We start from the raw sequence: 21,284 nt of genomic DNA on the forward strand, positions 1-21,284 counted from the left end.
TTGCAGAGCCTCCCTACCCTCCAGCAGATCCACACTTCCACCCAGCTTAGTGTCATCTGCAAACTTGCTGAGGGTGCACTCAATGCCTTCATCCAGGTCATTGATAAAGACATTGAACAGGGCTGGACCCAGTACCGAGCCCTGAGGAACCCCACTTGTGACTGGCCTCCAGCTGGAGTTAACTCCATTGACCACCACTCTCTGGGCCTGGCCATCCAACCAGTTTTCAGCCCAGGAGAGTGTGCACCCATCCAGGCCAGAGGCTGACAGTTTCTGAAGCAGAATGCTCTGAGAAACTGTGTCAAAGGCTTTACTGAAGTCCAAGAAGACTCCATCCACAGCCTTTCCCCCATCCAGTAGTTGAGTCACTTTGTCATAGAAGGTGATCAGGTTAGTTAGGCAAGACCTGCCCTTTGTAAACCCATGTTGACTGGGCCTGATCACGCGGTTCTCTTGCATGTGCTTCATGATAGCACTCAAGATCACCTGTTCCATGACTTTCCCCGGCACTGAGGTCAGACTGACAGGCCTGTAGTTCCCCGGATCCTCCCTGCAACCCTTCTTGTAGATGGGCACAACATCAGCCAGCCTCCAGTCCAGTGGAACTTCCCCAGTCAGCCAGGACCGCTGGAAGATGATGGAAAGGGGTTTGGAAAGGACATCCGCCAGCTCCTTCAATACTCTTGGGTAGATCCCATCCGGCCCCATAGACTTGTGGGCGTCTAGCTGGGCAAGCAAGTCTCTAACCTCCTCCTCTTGGATCATGGGAGCCTCATTCTGCTCCTCTAACTCCTGGGCTTGTACACAGAGGGAACAACTTCCCTTACTATTAAAGACTGAGGCAAAGAATGCATTAAGTACCTCAGCCTTGTCCTCATCCCTTGTCACAGTTGTTCCTTCTGCATCCAATAGGGACTGAACATTCTCCCCAGTCCTCCTTTTCTTGTTAAGGTATTTGTACAAAGATTTTTTATTATCTTTCACAGACTTAGCCAGTTTGATTTCTAGTTGGGCCTTAGCCCTCCTGATTTTTTCCCTGCACAATCTCACTTCCTCCCTGTAGTCCACCCAAGATGCCTGTCCCTTCTTCCAAAACTCATAGACATTCCTCTTCTTTTTGATGCCTCTCAAGATCTCTCTACTCAACCAAGCTGTTTTTTAACCCTGCCAGCTCCTCTTCCGGAACATGGGGATGGTTTGCTCCTGAGCTGCTAGGATTTCATTTTTGAAGAGCACCCAGCCCTCGTGGGCTCCCTTGGCCTTAAGGGCTGTCTCCCATGGGACTTTGCCAATCAGCCTTCTGAACAGTCCAAAGTCTGCCCTCTGGAAGTTTATTGTGACTGTTTTGCTAATCCCCTTCTTCATCTCACCTAGAACTGAAAACCCTACCATCTCATGATCGCTTTGATCCAGGCATCCTCCAATCGTCACATCCCTCACAAGGCCTTCTCTGTTCACAAACAGCAGATCCAGGAGGGCACCTTCCCTCATCGGCTCACTCACCAGTTGTGTGAGGAAGTAGTCTTCCACGCACTCCAGGAACCTCCTAGACTGCTTCCTTTCTGCTGTATTGTACTCCCAGCAGATATCAGGAAGATTGAAGTCTCCCACAAGAACAAGAGGTAGCGATCTAGAGACCATCCCCAGCTGTTTATAGAAGAGCTCGTCAGCTGCCTTCTCTTGGCTGGGTGGTCTGTAGCAGACTCCCATCACAATGTCTGCCTTCTTGTGGGCTCCTCTGATTTTAACCCACAGGCACTCAGTCCCTTCCTGACCGTAATTGAGCTCAAGGGTACCAAAGCACTCTCTAACATAGAGGGCTACAGCACCTTCTCTCCTACCCTTCCTGTCCTGCCTGAAGAGTTTATACCCCCCATAGCTGTACTCCGCTTATATGAGTCATCCCACCACATTTCTGTGATGCCAATGACATCGTAGTCACCTTGCCCTACAACAGCTTCCAGCTCCTCCTTCTTATTGCTCATGCTGCGTGCAGTGGTGTTAAATGCCCTTCAGCTGGGCTGACGAACCTTCAACCCTCATAAAGGGAATACAGTTCATTCCCAATTGACTGGTCCTTGGAATAACTAACGCCACAGTGCCAGTTTCATCCTTACTGTCCCCAGGTGTAATCGCCCCCACTTGCTCTGTGGTGGTGTACTGGCGGTCCTCTCCAGCACACCATCTCTCAGTCACTGGAGTTCCACTTCCAGGCTCACTCCCAACTAGCCTGGTCTCGTCCCCCTCTCCCTTCAGATCTAGTTTAAAGCTCTATTTAAGAGCCTAGCTAGATTTTTAGTAAGGACTTTAGTCCCCCTAGGAGACAAGCGTGTCCCATCCCTAGTAAGAAAGCCTTGGGGTACGTGGGTCATCCCATGATCAAAGAACCCAAATGGCCCTAAACCTTGTGCCAAGGCTGCAGCGGAAAGAGCAGCCAAATCCTAGCTCTGCATTTGGATTTCCCTCCTACTAAACCTTCCGATGAGGCTGACAAAATGAGAAACACCAAGATCTCAGGCATCTTCAACATCAGACTTGACTGAGCCATCTGCCAAATGTCTCCTGGCCTGGCTTCCAAAAGAAACAAGACTCTTCAGCCACTGCCCTGGTGGGACAAAATGCCTCCCTGCTTCATGAAAGCAGGTTGCAAGCAGAAGCAGGAGGCTTTTCCTTAGTGCTCCTCTGGAATAAAGAGATGAGACCTTTGAGACAAAAGAGTCCACCACAGCACAACCCTGTTGGAAATCAGGAACCATCAGCATCCTCTGTTCTGAGTGCTACTGCTTCTCAGTTCATGGTGCCTGAAAAAGCAGCTCTTCCTTCAAGTATTTGGCCCTGACAGAGAGCAGCTGTGCTTGCCCACACGAATTGAACACCCTCAGGAGAGGTGTTATCAGGAGCATTTTCTCCTTCCAGGTCAGAGCTAAATGCACTGTATCTGAGGGACCTCTCCCAGCCACCACTAACATGTGATAGGAACAGAAGCACCCCACAATTAATAGCAAATGCACTAAACAAAAACCATTTATGGTTGTCCCAACAAATTACATGGATGATTTGCCGTCTTCCAAGTTCAAGTATGTATGAGCTCTGGTTGTCCTTAGGACACAAGGCCAGCAACTTCTCCTGCCCCCATCTACCCATTTCTTTAGCCACCATCTCCACAGCTGCATAATGAATGTGACTAGAGTGAGTGCCACGTGCCACGGCTGAGGGAGGGAAACAAAGGAGAAGAGATGGGAGCTGAGCAGGACATGCAAGAGATCCCTTGAGCGCATGCAACATCCTCAACCCAACCCTTGTTCAGCCACCTACAGAAGGCAGAGCACTCCAATGTTGCAGGAGGAAAGATTTGTCACTAGAAAGCAGTGCTGTTCATCGCGAAGGCTGATAAGGTCTAAACCAAGGTCCTTATCATTCCCTTCATTCCTCGCTGCTGCAGGAAAACCCCTGCCTGCTGTTACTGGCATGGGCAGGGTGCTGGAAGTGGTCCAAGAGCCACAGCAGCAAAATTTCACTCCAGAGACGGATTCCCTCCTAAAAACACAGCACAGATCAGCCCAAGAACGATGCCAGCAGAAGAATGCCCTTGTAGAGCAATGCTGTTAAGGGTACGGCCAGCTCACTTAGCAGAAGGGTCAGCCTCATACACAGTTAGAATCCAGCTGGTGGCTGGCAGTGCTCATAGCCCTGGGCAAACCCTGACCCAACAGTGAGAGTCAAGCCTCCCCCTGCTGCATTTTTATTTATAGAGATATCTCACATCATTTGGAATATGATTCATTTTTTTCCAATCAAGCATTTAATACACACCCTATTTTGGTACTCCAGCTTGGACACTGCTCCAGGAGGGGAAAAAAACCCCAAATAAATTAAAGGCTTTCAAAACACTTTTAGCCGATCATATTTGCAAATAGTAAAGCAACTTTTTAAAATGATATAATGATTAGGCAAGCTTTCAAGTTTGAAGTCAAACATCTGATTAAACCTCCAGAAACCGATTTAACTTATTGTCTAAGATCCCCTCCCAAATCCTGCCATCTTACTGAAAAAAAAAAAAAAACTTCTGTCCTATCAGTTGAATTTGATGCATAAAAATCAAGTTTATGGGACTTCTCCTCAAAAAAATTATTTAATTCTACCAGGGCAGTTCCCACGGCTGCTCTTGCAAATGAACAAACTGATATCATCGAGAAGATAAAATGTCCATCATCAACATGGGAAAAAAACCTTCTCTAAGGTTTAAACCTTGCTGGAGAAAAGCAAAACTATTATTCTGAAAAGGAGGAAGAGAGGGAAGAGGGGAGTTTTGCTTGTAGAAGCAAAGATTTGATGATCATCATATTGAAGAACAACAGAGAAATCTCGGAGTCACTGAAGTCCCTATTTAGCTCTTGTAACTCTAAACCTACAGACTTCCCAAAACTGAGTTTGATTCATTGAATGGACTAAGGTGGTAAGTACTTCAGAATCAGCTCCCCTCTTTCCGAAGGAAAAACCCCACCACGATGGAGTTACCCTGGAAATTTTGCCCATTTTACCAGTCAGGATTCCACCACCACAATGCCTGGCCCACAGGTCCAGATGGGGAAGCGGGACTCCTCAAGCATGCAATGTGGTACCGTCCCGTCCCACTTTCTGTTGCTCCCACTTCCTTCCCGCACACAGAACTTGTCTCCTCTCCCATCACCCATGTGAGCAGAAATTACATTGTTTTCTTTTTAGACTTAGCTGAGTAACACCGCGGTGCTTCACCAAATACCCTGCAGAGGTTGCAGGGCTGGGGTTGCCAGCATTCCCTCGCACCAGGCAGGATGATGAACTGGGCACCCTTTCTTCATTCAGTGCTCTGAATAAACCTCAGCAAACCTCACTTGCTCGTTGGCACCTTCTGCCTTTGAGCTTGTTCCTTTTGACGCTGCTACCTTGGCCTCTGTCCTCCGCCAGGAACGTTACACAAAAGATCTTAAGGAGACCAGCAGAGACATCCCAGTTACCCGAAACAAGCAGCCTTTCAGCTTGGAGACAGGCGGGTGGAGATGCCAAACATTGCTAACACACGAAGTTTTCAAGGTGGTGGTTTTCTCTCAACCCACAGGAATTTTTGAGCTCTTAGCAAGACCTTATTTTTGATCAGAGCTAAAATATTTTTCTGTTGGTATAAATTTGCATGTTTTGGGTTGCCACAATCCAAATTTTATACAAACCCAGGAAAAAAAAAAACCTCCAGCAAAACCAGGCTCACGTTGCAGTCACTTTTCAAATCTAACACTGATTTCTAGACTAAGTGACTTCAAACTATCATCCTGGGTGTTGAAATCTGCCTCTCTGAAGGCACCCAGATCAGGCCTTTCTTTATGTCAGAATTAGATTATGTCACCCCTCTAATTTCCTCGACACAAGAAAACCAGTGAGTCACCCTGGTTGCCTACATTTTCAGGACAAAGTTGCAAGGCTGGGACAGATGTTACAAAAAAATCTTCCTGTCTTCATTCCAGAAATCACAAGGGAAGGCTGCATGGGCAACAAATTTGACAAACAAAGGGTCTCGTCAGTCACTGACAAAAATAACAATTTACACAAGAAATCCCTCCATGGTTGCCTTACTTTTTATATTCAGAGCGGTTCTGCTAAATTACCTCCCCTCAATGGACCTGCTTGAGCAGTTTGGCTCACGCTAATTTTAGAGACAATAGGTTTAAAGTTGCAAAAGAACTGCTTTGCTTTGATGATGCCTGAGGTCTGTTACACGGCTGCTCTGGACCATGTCAAGACCACCAGACCACACAACAAACGTTTTTGCAACAACGCAAAAACCAGTTATCTTTAAGAAAGAGAGAACTTAAATGACGTTATCACTGCAGTACAGATAAATTTGGGGATGGAACACCCACAGAAAGTGGCCAAGCACAACTATTTAGCCTCTGAGAAAACAAAAAAAAGGGAACTACGTAACCGGAAGGTAGGTGACTACCGAGCCATGCCAAATAGCCAGCTGAGATGCTTCACATGGTGCAACAGCCTCTGCGTTGAGAAATGCCGCACCAAAACAGAGCATCACACCACTGCTCCCCTGCCAGGAAAAATTACCCAGAAACCATGCCATGCTTTTGTATCTTCTTTTGGAGAAAAATATCAGGTTATAAAAATGGTACACTGAGCATCAGTCCCTCAGATTTCAGGGACAAGAGGAAAGGGGGACGAGGGTATATAATTGGACTACTATTAACTTCAATATAAAAAAAAATTCCAGGCAGGAATTGTATTTACATGCAATCATTTCTTTTTCTTGAAAATGAGATTATGGAATTAGATTGTGGATCCTTACATGGAATAAGTCACTGTACGTGTCCTTCTTATTGTGGCAAGGCAGGCACCCTACCCCTTAGACAAGCAAGGCAGACAGACACCAAACACCATGCAAAGAAAAACTTGCAGTATAGTGTCAGGAGACTGTCAGCTGAGATAAATTTGGTTCAGTTGTAAGATACAATCAATACCAGAAGCTCTGCTGTTCAGAGATGCCACGTGGGACTGGCTAACCCAGAGGGTCCTCCAGCGAACGCCAGGAGCTGATGTGTCAAAGTGATATCCCATTTCATTGAAACCATGCCCTTTTGGAGCTTCAGAAATTAGGCCAACAAACCTGGACTGTCGTTAACTTACCTTTAGAAGCCGTATTGGCATTGCTCCGACGCAAAACATGGTGAGGCACACTCAGCAGCTCTTGGTCCCCATTAACTCAATCTGCAATAGGTTTTCAAACTTGGAAAATCTCTAGCCATGGCTCTGAGCAGGCAGGTGGGACACTAGCTCCATCTCCTGCTAAGTAAGAAAGCAGAAGCTCCCTCCATCCTCTAAGATAGCATAGGCTAATCCGAGGCCATCTCAGCCCTAAATGATATGGGGGTAAGATACCTGGTTTTAATATGCCCATCATATCCTTCTCAGAAAAGAAATCCTGTACCTTTTGAGAAGGAGTAGAAGTTCTTAAGCAGTGGGAGCTATAGAGGATCAAGCAGCTTCATCAGGTTTTAAAATATACATATTTCCTCAAAAGAACTAAATCTACTGTGTGACTTCTACAAGCCTGCTGAAGGGATACAGCTGGACACCAGCCCTGGCTGATGGCAACTCAGCATCGTGGCCACACGGTGCCCCTCACTGCTTCATTTGGTATCCAAGATGGGTACACAACCTTGAACCTGACGTCTTGATCTCCACGCACTTGACTTTGCAATGGTCAATGGTTGCCAGCAGGAGACAGGAGATGTCTCTCCACTCCAGCATTTTTTTTAAGGTTTGCAAAGTGCAAAAGCAGCAGCAGGAAGGACCGCAGGGAAACTTGGCCAGAGCTATCACGCGGGACATGTGAAATGGGGTAACTCTGCTGGGCAGGCCTGGAAAAAATTCAGTTCATTTGGCTGGAAAAAATCATTAAGACAAATTCATGGAAGGGAAATTCACTAAGGACTATCAGGAAGAAAGGCATGGCCTCTGTTATCTCAAGTCATAAATCAACAGAAGCTGGGACAACACATCATGGCATCCTACCCATAAACTCTTCCCTGGACCCCACTCTTGGCTGCTGCTGGAAACTACACACAGGATCAGACTGACCTTCCCATCACTCAAGTACTTCCTCAGTCCCTTTGGTGTTTCTGTTGGCTGAAGGTGGGCTTGTTTTCACCGTCATGTCATCAAATGTGCCACCTACACAACAAGCTGCACGACCCAAGTCCAAACTGAGGACTCAAGTTTGGAGACACCAGGATGAAGGTTTCCTGTGCCTTCTACCTGATGCGTACAAGCCACAAGATAGGCTTTTAATTACACACGTGGATAAGGGGTTACCTAGACCCTTGCCTAAGTCAGCACCAAGAACGTTGCACTGTTCTTGAACGAGCAGCTATTCAGCATTTCCCTCACTCCTCCCTAAACCTGGTGGAGGCATGGGTCTTTGTCATTACATGCCACTGCAAGGCTCGTTGAAAGACAGTTATGCGTTTTCCTTGGGGATTATTGTTACTTGGTCCCTCAAAAGTTCATGCAAATGCCCAGTACCTCTCTGAGGGTGACACCATCCCCAATTTTACAGCCACAGAAGAGCAGCAGAAAGTAACGCAAACAGCAGATGAATGTGTCGCAATATGTAAGGCCTATAAAAATGACACATTTGAAGGACAGCTCCCCTGGGCTTCAGGTTGCACCTCCAAGAGCTCAACACTCCATCCCCATGGTCTCTGAATAGCTTTATAAAGACATGGGCAGATGCAATGCAGCCCCAGCTGTGGGTTGAGATGACTCATCCAGCACCATGCCCAGAGTCCCTGGCAGAGGCAAGCACACAACTTGGTCCCCTGCAGCAGTAGTAGCCTCTAAAATGAGGGGTTACTTTGCTCTTCACAAACCCGCTGGCAACACAAACAAATGATCTTCCCATCAGAAAGGCTGGGCAGGCCTGAAAAATGACCTCCCGCCGACACACTTTTTGACCACAATGGAAAGCTGAGAAATGGTTTGATAGTGAAGAAAATGTTTTGTTCTGCTAGAGAAGCCACAAAGACCTCAAGGTCAGAACGTTTTGGAAATGTAGGTACAAATGGTCATTTTCCAAATATGTTCCAAAAGACAAGTCCTGAAAGTGCTGCATCTAAAGAGAAGTCACGTTAAGAAAAGATAAAATCTACGCAAACCAGCTCCTTCCTTAAGCTCTGCTTTTCAAACAGGCCAACACGCTTTGGCATCCACTCAATAGATAAAACTTTCCACACACTTAGTTGTAACCAGGCTGTGCCATAAGTAAATGAAAAAGGAGGGCCAGGAGGCCCTCTGTGAGGGCCAGGAGGCAACATTAACAATAACCTGCCAGCCCTAGAGGCAAAATCTTCACTTCCCAGTGTCCCATCTCATGATGCACATCCACGCCGAATGCCTTGACCAGGCTTTTTTGCATCCCTCCTTTTGTTAATGATACACTCCAAGGACATTTCCACTTATAAATGATTAAGCTGTAGGACCATTAAGGAACTATTTCTCACTTCCTACAGATGCGATACAGAGGTAAATCAGAGATCATCATTAGTCATCCTGCTCATGACAACAGTAAATTAATAAACAGTAACCTGAATTACATGGAATTTCTCTTAATGGACTTTCAAGATACCAAAGTGTACAAGCACTGTGACCAAAGTACAACTTCAAGGCACGCTATGTCATTAGAAGCATTAACACGGGCCCTGCACGACACTTATCTTTTGTGGGTGCGTACAGCTGCAAGTTTATCTGAAACACCTGGCTGTAGATAAGTGAGGTTTTTTCATTTTTAGAGGCTACTCTAAGACACTCTCCAAGATCAACATCAGCCCAGTAAAAAAAATGCAAGTATGCCTGCACAGCTCTTGAAAACTCTCCAAGAAAACAAAATCCCCGTGGCCTATGTCTGAGCAGCAGCTGCAGTACACATGTCTGGGTAGAATGGAGTTTTCAAAATCATTCACTGTCATGCCTAAAACTACTTGTAGAGGCTGCCCAAGGGGAGCATGGATGGAAACCTATCCTTGAGTTAGGGTTTTTGGCATGGATTTGTAGCTGCCCTTGACTTCATCAGTGCAGCCTGAAAACAAGACAAGGCTGGAGCTTGCATTTATCCAGGAGTCCAGCAGCAAGACAGGAAACAACCTGATAACTCAAGGCACTTAAAGTCACAGCTGGAGAAGTTATGGTTAGGTTTAGGTGTCCTGGGCAGCACCCTAGATGGCACCCACCATGTCAACCACCAGCAGCAGCAGCGGTGCTCAGCTCCAAATGAGGCTCCTGGGAGATAAAGAGATATCCCAAAGAGCCACTAGTCCTTTTGGGAAAGCAAAAGATCACCCTCCGAGCACAGTGGTAGGGATCAGGTCTGACCTACTGGCCTCATCCCTTAGACGGAAGGAGCGTTCAGGCAGGAATGACCTTCCTCAGCAGAACCACGTGTATGCTTCTGCTTTTCCATATGTATGCTCTTGTACAGCCTCAAGAGATGCTGTCCACGCAGCTTCCTGGAAAACATACCCTGCTGCTCCTGCTCCCACACGGCACGACCAGGGGCCCAGACAAGGCTTCCTGCACTCAGGGAAGGTCCACCAAGGTCCCCGGCTTGCACCTTCTGGGGACAGCACCAAGCTGATTCTTTTGTTCCCTGCTCCCCAGAAGGCTCGGCCTTGCTGAACCATGGAAAGAGAGAGGCATTCAGATTTAGGAATCTGCAACTTTTTCTGGCTTTTCTTCCCTGAAATTCCCCAAATTTACTCTTACAGAGCAGAGTATGGTTAATAAACCAGGTCTGGCACACTGGCAGCCCCACAAAACCGTGGAAGCAAATGGAACAGCAAGGTGGGAGCAGCAGACTGGAAAGGTTGAGTTTTTAATAGCAAAGTACTTCAAGAGAAATAGGCAGAAAAGGGGAGAGAGCTGTAGGGAAAAGTGGAATTCAAAATAACAGCATACTGAAATAGCTGACCTGCAGACTTTCCTGTGATCTTTGAAGAAAAGAGATATAAAGCAAAAAAAGCGATAGGAAACAAAACAAGACACACTTAGCATGCAATGAGCAATGTGAAAACTATCACCTTTTCCTGTAACAGTGCAATGAGATAGGCACTGTTTTTCACAAAATAAATCAGGGTTGTAAACTCAAGACCTTTTAATAAAACATCAGAAACACTGTCTCGAGTAATTCAACCCAGGCCAAGCCTGAAATCGGGGCTCTGCTTGTGGTCTGTGCAAGTCTCACCACGGAGAGCAACCCAGAACTGCTTTGAACATAAATGTCCTTAAGATCATAGAACAGTTTGGGTTGGAAGGGACCTCTAAGATCATCCAGTTCCAACCCAACACCTCCCACTGGCTCAGGCTGCCCAAGGCCCATCCAACCTGGCCTGGAACATCTCCAGGGATGGGGCAGCCACAACTTCCCTGGCCAACCTGTTCCAGTGCCTCACCACCCTCACGTCGAAGAAATTCCTCCTTATGTCTAGTCTGGCGAAGAAATTCCTCCTTATGTCTAGACTAAATCTGTCCCCCTCCAGTCTGTAGCCATAGATGTTTTGGTCTTATGTTCAAGGCAATAGTGGAGACTAAGGCTGTGAGGAGGTGAACGCATGGTTTGACTTTTTTCCATAAACTTTTTATTTTACATTGCCATGAAATAAAACTGACAAAGCTGTACATACACTGCTGTATGGACTGTGATACCACTCAGCCCATCTGAACTCAGCCCTGGGGCTGCAGTTTTCTCAACACCAGAATAGTTTTTAGGCAAAGAAACTAAGTCATATTTCCCAAGGGTTGTCATCTGATCTCGTGTTTTTTTTCCTTGTCTTTAAATAAATTAAAAAAATAAATCTAAATTACTTTTACATGTTAATTTATCTGTAAATTAGACCACATAATTTGCAACTCTGCCTGTAACTCCAACACAAGCAAAACTGCATCATCAGAAGTTACAGCTTTGTGACCCACAATATCCTGGCAAAAGTAAGGGATGCCTCAGCCCACACCATTCAGCTTTCTGGAGTTGCTGTTGCGAGACAGAACAGATGAGAAAGCTGTACCACTGACGCTGAAAGAGGCGGTTTCGGTGTGGGGCTTTTGTTCTCCCCTAAGCACCTGTGCAGATGACACCCAAATTAAAAATCACTGATAGCAGCCAGCACAATGATCCTGACCCACTGCTGGGGCAGGACTCCAGCGCTGGCTCTGAACACCTCCATCGCATGAGATGTGTTGAGCTGCAATTCTACACACTCGCAGGGATGGGCAAGCCAGGCAGGCAGTCGCCCTGGCGATGAGCCAGTCCTTCCAGAGGGTTTGGGCCTCGTGGCAAGCCGTCTCCACGGAGCACACTGCACTATCTGTACCATCCTGCGTGTTACGAACACGCTGCTCGGCGGGGAGAGCTAACGAGGGCGGAAATACCAGTGGTGCCGCAGGTGGAGGGAGAACAAGCTGCTATTTCGACGAGGCTAAAAGAACGGCTCGGCCCTGAATGCTGCACTGTGCAAGAGCCCACACAATAAACAAGGGCAGTCCCACAGCTCCACGCTACTCACTGCAATTACTTTACAGTGTACTTACTCCTAAGAGCAGGATTTCACCACTGGGGCACACAGGACAGCTCTGTAAGGAACATTGAGTCTTTAAGGTCATCAGTGCACACTGTTCTTCTCCCCACAAAATCAGTCCTGAAACTGGTTAGAAATAAATGCTTTCTGTCAACAAGGTGTGTGAACACAACGATGCTGCCTGGCACACAGAGGAGTTGATGCCTCTTGGGATGTCAGGAGCAGAAACGAAGAGTGCATTTCCATACCAACCAGCCAGACAGAGATTCCTGCACACCAAGCCTTGGGTCTTCAGCAGACTTATGGTGCCTTGTTCATGTGTGTGTGTGTGCAGAAGTAAAAAACTTCAAATTTTCTTGCCTGTACCTTACCATAAGCTTCTATTAAATGACTGTGCAATTATAACATCCTCAAACTAGCCTCCCACTCCGGAGGGCATTCAGGCTGAATTTGGGTTTTAAAGCCTGGGCTTATAAATATTCAGTTCCTAAAATGAGGAGCACAGCCAAATAACACAGCCAGTCCATCTTGCAACAGCTAGAACTACTGCACCTTTCAAGAGCAGCCACACAACATTGCCTGCAAAACCCATTTTTTACTTATTCTCGGACAGTGAATAATGCTGGAAACATCCAGCCTCACAAAACCTTGTCTGTGGAAGAAAGATTAACACATCACTCACACTATGAAAAAGTGGTGAAACCTGAGATTATATTAGTCATAAAGATTTTTATAAGTAATAATGATTCGTTTTAGTGTGAAAAGAAGAAACAAGGATTAAATAAGGGGCAACGGAAGGACAAACTGAAGTACTAATAGGGCTCTCAGTAGTGCATGGTATTCTGTACGTCCCATCTTCATTTTCTAATGGAACAGTTTCTGTTGTCGCAGCTACATAAGGTATCATGAAAAATTCACCACCGCGTTCAAACCCCCCCAGGCTGCTAGTTGCAGAGGAACACTGCTCCACTGCCTGCCCCTTTATTAGGCAAAATCCCCGATGTGCCACCAACATTCAACCCTTCTGAACCACAGTGTGGAATGTCCCTGAGACTGAATGCAATCCTCGATGTGTGTATGCAAACAATTGTGCCGATCGAGGGAGCCCTACCCAAGCAAAATGCCTTATCCACTACTTTTGATATCGACTTGCGAGACCAAGCAGACGCTGAGACCACATCAGGAGGAAGAACTTCATCTACGCTCTGTGCAACACATCTCCCTGGCAATAGAGCAGGAGGATCACTAGTGGGATGTCAACGCTGTTTCATCATAATTACTGAAAACTCTTGCTGTCATTGAAATCATGCCTTTTTCATCCCACCACATAAATGGCACAAAAAACACCTACAGCTGCCAACCTGATAACATCTGTTTTGACAGTCACTGTTCGAAGTTCAGCCGCAATCTTGCTTATAAAGGTCAGATTTTAAGTCCAGGGTGGAGGCAAAGGAGAGGGATTACTCTGGAAGTTCAGTAACGCCTCTCTCCTGTCACAGCAATAAACAAAACTCCTGTACATGGTTCACATCTTACACCTCCCCTCCCTGAAATAATCCCTAAACCACAGGTTTTCTCAGCTCCGAGAACACTCAGCTGCACAGGCGCGCTTTGTGACGCGTGGTTTTGGTTGCATTCCTATCTGGACAGACTACCAGTGTGTTCGAAAGGCACTAAGTCCATCGGAAAGATTTACAGCAAGGTAAAAGAAATAAAACGAAAAAAATAAATCAAGCAGCAAAGTCAGCCCAAGAGATTTGCATCAAGATTTCTTACGGTTCCAATTCGAAACTTGGGAAACACAAGTGAAGCCAGAGGGACCCAGACCCTGCATACCAAAGGGAAGAAGCAAAGGGGGGCAGTGGGAGGGTGGCTGCGATTTGCGACATCGGCTCCTAAGGGAGTCGAGCTCTTTGCTGGCAGCTGGTCCCTAATGCCAACGCACAGGGACACTGGGGAGCCCTGCTGCTGCGGGAAACGGGGAGATGGAGGGGGAGATGGAGGGTAGGAGGGAGCAAAGGAGGGAGGGAGAGATGGGGAGAGAAGGGGAGAGGGAGGGAGATGGAGAGTAGGAGGGAGGAAGGAAAGGAGGGAGGGAGAGATGGGGAGGGAGATGCAGGGGGGGATGGAGTAAAGGAAGGATGGATGAGGGATGAAGAAGAGAGGGAGGGAGGGAGGGAGATGGAGGGGGAGATGGAGGGCAGAAGGGAGGGAGGGAGGGAGGAAAGGAGAGAGGGAAGGGCAGATGAAGGAGGGAAGATAGAGGGAGAGAGGAAAGGAGGATGGAATGGAGGGAGGCAGACAGGGAGGCAGGGGACACGGCGGTCCCGCGGCGTACCGTGTGCTGGCGGCTCGACATGGTGGCGGCGACGGCGCCGCCCGCGCCGGGGCTTTAAGAGCAGCCCGAGCCACCGCCCCGCCCGCCGCGCCCCGCCCCGGGACAGGGCCGGGAGAGAGCCGGGACAGGGCCGGGACAGGGCCGGGAGAGAGCCGGGACAGGGCCGGGGCAGGGCCGGGACAGAGCCGGGACAGGGCCGGGGCGGGGCCGGTGCTCGGGCGGGGCCGCACGGCCTCCTGCACCCGCAGCGCTGCCTCGGAGCGTCCGCTCGTTCCCTTGGATCGCTCCCTCGCAGCATTCCCACAAAACATTCCCTCGCCGCGCTCCCTCGGACTGTTCCCCACAGTGTTACCCCGGAGCATTCCCTCATTCCCTCGGAGCGTTCCCTCAAAGCGTTCCCCTACAGCATTCGCTGTTTCCCTTGGGTCATTCCTTTGGGTCGTTGCCCCACAGCATTCCCTCAGAGAATTGCCACATTCTCTTGGATCATTCCCTTGAATCGTTCCCCAACAGTATTCCCTTGTATCGTTCCCCCACAGTACTCACTTGGATCATTCCCTTGGATCATTCCCTTGAATCGTTCCCCAACAGTATTCCCTTGGATCATTCCCTTGGATTGTTCCCCCACAGTATTCCCTTGGATCATTCCCTTGGATTGTTCCCCCACAGTATTCCCTTGGATCATTCCCTTGGATTGTTCCCCCACAGTATTCACTTGGATCATTCCCTTGGATTGTTCCCCCACAATATTCCCTTGGGTCATTCCCTCGGATCATCCCCCCACAGTATTCCCTCACTCCCTTGGATCGCTCCCTCACAGCGTTCCCTCAGAGTGTTCCCTCCGTCACAGCCTGCCCGCAGAGCGTTCTCTCGCCATGTTCCCCCGTTCCCCTGCAGTGTTTTCATGCAGCGTTCCCTCAGAGGGTTTCCTGGCAGCTTCCCTCACTGTGCTTCCTCGTGGCATTCCTGTGGAATATTCCCTGGTGGAACAGTCCATCGTGGAGTTCCCTCACTGCACTTCCTGGCAGAGTTCCCTCGGAGGTTTCCCTCAGATCGTTCCCTCGCCACATTCCCCTGTTCCCCCGCAGCATTCCCATGCAGCATTCCCTCACTGCGTTCCCTTACTGAGTTCCTGCAGAGCACTGCCTTGCAGCATTCCCTTGGAGCGTTCCTGCAGAACATTCCCTAACAGCGTTCCCTCAACACATTCCTGAGGAACATTCCCTGGCAGAACATTCCTTCGTGGCATTCCCTCGCCACATTCCCCCCCAGCATTCCCACACAGCATTCATAGAATGATTTGGGTTGGAAGGGACCTTCAAGATCTAATTCCAACCCCCTGCCATGGGCAGGGACACCTCCCACTGGCTCAGGCTGCCCAAGGCCCATCCAACCTGGCCTGGAACACCTCCAGGGATGGGGCAGCCACACCTTCCCTGGGCAACCTGAAGAAATTCTTCCTTATGTCCAGTCTAAATCTTCCCCTCTCCAATTTAAAGCCATTCCCCTTCATCCTATCACTCCATGCATTTGTAAAAAGTCCCTCCCCAGGTTTCTTGTTGCCCCTTCAGGCACTGGAAGGTCGCTCTAGGATCTCCTCTGAGCCTTCTCCAGGCTGAACAACCCCAACTCTCTCAGCCTGTCCTCGTATGGGAGGTTCTCCAGCCCCCTGATCATCCTTATAGCCTCCTCTGGGCCCGTTCCAACAGTTCCATTTCCTTCTAATGTTGAGGATTCCAGAACTGGACACAGTATTCCAGATGAGGTCTCACAGGAGAGGAGGAGAGGGGCAGAATCCCCTCCCTCGCCCTGCTGGCTACGCTGCTTTGGATGCAGCCCAGGACACGGTTGGCCCGCTGGGCTGTGAGCGCACGCTGCCGGCTCATTTTGAGCTTCTCATCAATCATCAATTCACCTCAGAGCGTGAGGTGAATCCTGAGTGAGGCAAACAGCCACCTCTGGAGGGTGAGAGCGGTGCAGAGCAAGCAGCATTGTAGGCTGGTGCCAAAGCACTGAGCAGGTTCAAAAGAAATGCTCCGGAATCCACGGGCACTTAGAGCTCAGCAGGCGAGGAGGACAGAAACTCACACCTGACAGCTTCACCAAAAATCCTCAGCTTGCCACAGATGCAACAGCTGGAATCCCAAATATGGGACAGGTCATGTCCCAGTGGAGGGAAACCCCACTACATCCCTGAGATGGCCCATGAACCAGCGACCAAGAAAGAAACATTCCCCATGGGGGTGTAATTTGGCACACCTTGTTACTTGTGTGAGGCTGAGGATGCAATCCAGTGAGGCACTTGTCCTCTGACCACTTCATCCTGATTCCTACCCATCCATCCATCAATCTAGTCCGGGGCTATCAGGACAACTATGCCAACTATACCTCTAAGAGGAGGTAACCCAGGTCTAACCCTGCCCAGAAAAGCAAGCACTTCCCTAGATCCAAAGTGCAGAGTCTGCTTTCAGGGAGTGAGCTGAGGGCATCTCCTGGTACCTGTTCTTCACATGGTCAGCAGCAGCCGTACATATCCTTCACCACAAAGACATTCCTGTTTCATTTCTGCCCTTCATTCTGGCAGAGTTTAAAATGTTGGTGCCCTGCATGATGCCCCCTGATGGAAAGGGAAAAAGATGGTGGGATTTTGCAAAGCTCCTCAATATAAGTGGGAGAACGACCCCTAAAACAGAAAATGAGAAGTCCCAAGGGACAGATGAAAAGAAAGACAGGGAAATAAATAGGGTTCCTCAAATGGGAACTTGCTGAAGGATGAACAGGGCCCAGTGTAGGAAAGAAGAAGCAGGGACAATGTCGAAACAAAGGAATGGGGCTGGAAAAGACAAGCAGCATCTGTTCAACCAACTCCTGAAGACAGGCAGCTATTACAGCACGATTGAGTATCAGCTGGACTAATCCCCATTGTAATTCCAGCTAAATCCATTTTATTACATTTGGGATTAACGTGGCTCAGTAACAATAGGGTCACTTTTTAGTATCTCTCATTTTTTGCCTTTCCCGAGATTGTTTTTCGGTTGTCCACCTGCAGATTAAGTTCCTGACAGACAAACAATAGAGCGTGGTTGGGAGAACAGGTAAACAAGCCTGAACATATTATCCATTGGAAAAGCACATTCTGGTACAAGGAACCCTCCCACAACCGCTACCTAGCCAGGACACAGGCTGTGCCTCATCCTCTAGAGGACATCGTGAGAGGGACACGTTAAATGACAAAGTCTGGAGGCACTGAGCAAAATGGCATCAGCTCCTCAGCTTTCCCCCAAGCACTATCCCAGGCTGCTCAGTCTGTTTAGCTGCTGCTCAGAAGTGACTTTGTGCCGCGCCTGAGTCAGGCCATCCAGACTCAGCATCTCATCTTTTATTTGCCCGTGGATTTGAATAAATCTGTTAACATGAGAGCTTCAGGATGGATCAAATCAATGCTGACCTGGCAGGAAAACCATTAGGGGATTATTTAGCGAAAAATACAGGTGATTACAGATTAACCACAGTTGTTGTTGTGTTTGTGGCTCTGCTCTACAGGAACATAGAAGGGCCTGGTTTTACCTCCGATAGTAAATTATGCATCCTGAAATCTATAAGTATTAATTTTAGGTGAGAAGTTTTCCATTTAGTTGGATATTCTTCTGTAGGATGAATTTTAAATTCACATCTTTACACCTCACAAAGGGCTACCTTCCTTTTGTGTCTCTTCAGTAAAGACAAAGGGTTGAAAACACACCTGACAGACCAAAGCACGTAGGGAAACACATTTACTGAGGAGAGAAGAGCAGCAAGAAGGGGTCTGTATAAAAGAAGAGGCAGAAAGTGGGGCTTCTATAACCATAGACTGACACAAAACCATTCTGGCCTGATGTAGTAAAGTCTTTTTTTAAGGAAAAAACATTCTTTCTCATTAAAAACAAACAGTAGAAAGGTCAGCAAAAAGACAGAAAACGTGTTACTACGCAACAGAAAAAATAGCATGGAAAGCGCTTAACACCTCCATATTTCCCCTAGATATCTATCAGCGAGACAGAAAGGGAATCAATTTGTTGCATCATCCTTCATTTCTTACTTCATCAAAGGTATGTCCCTTCTAGGAATTAAGTCGACTGCTTATAACCTGACCAAGAATTTGAGCAAATAAGAAACATTTTGCATATAAAACATCAAGGATTTCTTCTCCTCTATTTTCCCTAGCACAATGCAGACAACGGTATGAACTTCTGTAGCGTTAACATCTAATGATTAAATCCATATGGCTATTGCCTCGAGTTTTAATTTGTGTGCTTTTCAAGAAAGTAATCAATGAAAGAGAATCCGAAACTAAGCAAAAAGAATTAAAATCCAGTTGATTATCTCAAGAGACTTGCAAATTAGTGACACTCAATTAATTTTCCTTAACCAACTTCTTGGACTGTTTAACAAGCTGTAGCAGCTTCAGCCTAGCACAGGTGGGGAAAGCAGCGGCACCACAGCAAAGCAGGCAGGGGGTGAAAAAAATCTCTCCAGGTGGAGAAAAGGTGCACTTGAGCAGCCTCCCTGCTTGGTAAAAAGCAGCTTCAGGAGTGATTTGGCAGCTTTTTGATCCTATTACATATGCTAAAGCATTACAGGGAATATTTTTATTTGTGGGTATTCTCACTCTGCTTACAGGATCAGAGATGTTTGTTGCACTCCATACTTTGAGGGATGGAAGAAAGTTATGCCTGGGAATCTGCTTGCATGCAAGCAGGACGGGGATTATTCAGCGCTTCCTTGGAAAGTCTCTATTGCCCTCACACTCTGATCCCAAAGCAGCAATAAATCTCTAGACAAAAAAGCTTTCTTAAGAGCCCATTGTGCAACCTACTGTTACACTAACAGGATCCACAGAGAGCAAAATCTATATATAACTCCACCAAACAGGCCTGGTGAGCAGCTGCTTGCGAGGCATTTGCTATCCTCCCAGTTCAAAATCCACCGCAGCATCTTCATAATCAAAAACCCCATCCCAGCATAACCCAAGGAATTACCCCAGAGTGCAAAGACTCCCGTGAGCACTTGCAAGCCAGGCACGACCACTGGTTCCCCCAATACCAAAGGTGACACGTAACAAGTTCACCACCAGCAGAATGTCCCTTGCAGCCCCCTGTTTGCCCACTTGCAGTGTGGCAGAGGTGAAAACTTTCTGCTCGCAGGATGGTATCAGCCTTTGGATAAGTGTCATGAAATGAGAGGGGTGCCCCTTGCAGCGTCCTCCCACATGAGAGAGATAAAAGGGGAGGTCACCATCCTTGATTTTGCACAAGTATGTACTCTTAAATCCTTGCACAAGTCCTCTTACCTTGCTGACCACTAGCTGGGAAAGCATTGCCCAAATTAACAGCACAGCCCCAGGAGAAGGAGCCCCAAGATCAGATGCATTGTTACTAGTGATGCCATTCCCTCTGCAGCTCCCACCTGCTCTGTCCTAAGTTCAGCAAACCAGGAGCAAAGGGTGGAAGAATCAGGCAGGATGGCCAAGCTTGAATTTGTGTGCCATGGAAGCCAATGCTTCCACATGCCAGAGCTACGCTTGCCAGGCGAGTGATCCTCCCCGCATTCCAACTACTCCACTACTAGACTGTCTCTGCTCTGTTTCATTCGCTAACATCAGGGAATCTGCAGATGGTTTCAGCCTCAGTGCCTTACTTAGTTTTTCAAGTGATGGAGACGAAGTTGTCATCCTCAGCAGCGTTTCCTCTGAGTTTCTCTGGCTTTGTTCGGATGAGGTTTTCCTACATGATCAGCGAAGTGCCCTCACTTCCATGCTTCCTCAGTCCATAGCTGCCGCAGCATTTCTCTGCGAGTTTGCTCACCAGCAAATAGCGGTAAGGAAGAGATCCTACAGAGGACAAACAGCCCAAAGACAGCTCGCAGGAGGGAGCCCTCAAGGGAAATCAGTGGAGAAACATCTAAGAAAGGTAGCCCCAGGCTCAGCAGCTTTGGGTTGTACGCAGACAACAAAGTCCCAGGGGAGGCTGTCACCCCAGCTAACGGAGTGTCCTTCAGTCACTGGGAGTCTGACAAATTCTGCTCATCAAATACCAAATGCATTAAGATCGGTACCTTTGAAAATGAAATATTCCACGAATTAACATACGTAATACCTTTGGCATCAGCCCACAGAGATACCAGCTCCGATACTAAACTGCTCCTACAAGCGGTTCCAGCTTATCTACCTCACCTTTCACCCACGGCTGCTCACAAATAGTTTTGAATCCTGTGAATAAGTCAAGACTGGATTTGCAGCCCTAAAACCTCACTCGTGAAACATCAAATCAGATAGTTTGCAAAATCACAGCAGTGTCTGTTGGAAGCACCAGAGACACAGGGTGGTAGGGCACTAGCTGCTCCCAGAAGCAATTTGGCCTTTTAGTCAGAGCAGGAGACATGATTTTTTTTCCTCTTCTTATTTTATAATTCAAACATGTGGGACCATCCCCAACTTTGCGAAAGCTGCTGGAGGTGAGCAAAAGCTCCAGAAGTGACAACAAATCAGCCACAGAAACCTTTAGCTTTAGCAACACCCAGTGCTATTGGGGACTGCTACAGTCAGCTAGAAACTGTAAGTTCAAAACCAGTTTGCCGAGATTTCACAATGTCAGGAATGAGCCCAAGGCAGGAACAGCCTTTGCACGAATCTGGATCTTTGCATCTCTAAAGCACTGTCCAGAAGTCAGGAAAAGAAACCATTACTCTTGTTTTAGAATAAAGAGGAGGAGGAGAAGAGGAGAAGAATAGTAGCGTCTTCCAGTCACCCTGGAAGGAGAGATGCTGAGCTTCAGCTTCAACCCTCCAACATATTTTCAGCT

General features: G+C 47.7%; 1 protein-coding gene across 2 annotated transcripts in view; it reads right to left on the reverse strand.

Moving 5' to 3' along the window:
* PAPSS2 (3'-phosphoadenosine 5'-phosphosulfate synthase 2) overlaps positions 1-14,495 on the reverse strand; it is a 31,253-nt gene extending 16,758 nt beyond the window's left edge. For both annotated transcript variants that reach the window (XM_054072063.1, XM_009561783.2), the window contains exon 1: positions 14,446-14,495. In XM_054072063.1, the coding sequence (XP_053928038.1) occupies positions 14,446-14,466 (21 nt within the window). In that variant the 5' untranslated portion in view covers positions 14,467-14,495. The remainder of the gene's footprint in view (positions 1-14,445) is intronic.
* Positions 14,496-21,284: the final 6,789 nt, after the last annotated feature.

Source organism: Cuculus canorus, chromosome 7 (assembly GCF_017976375.1).
Source record: "Cuculus canorus isolate bCucCan1 chromosome 7, bCucCan1.pri, whole genome shotgun sequence".
In the NCBI taxonomy this organism is placed as follows: domain Eukaryota; kingdom Metazoa; phylum Chordata; class Aves; order Cuculiformes; family Cuculidae; genus Cuculus; species Cuculus canorus.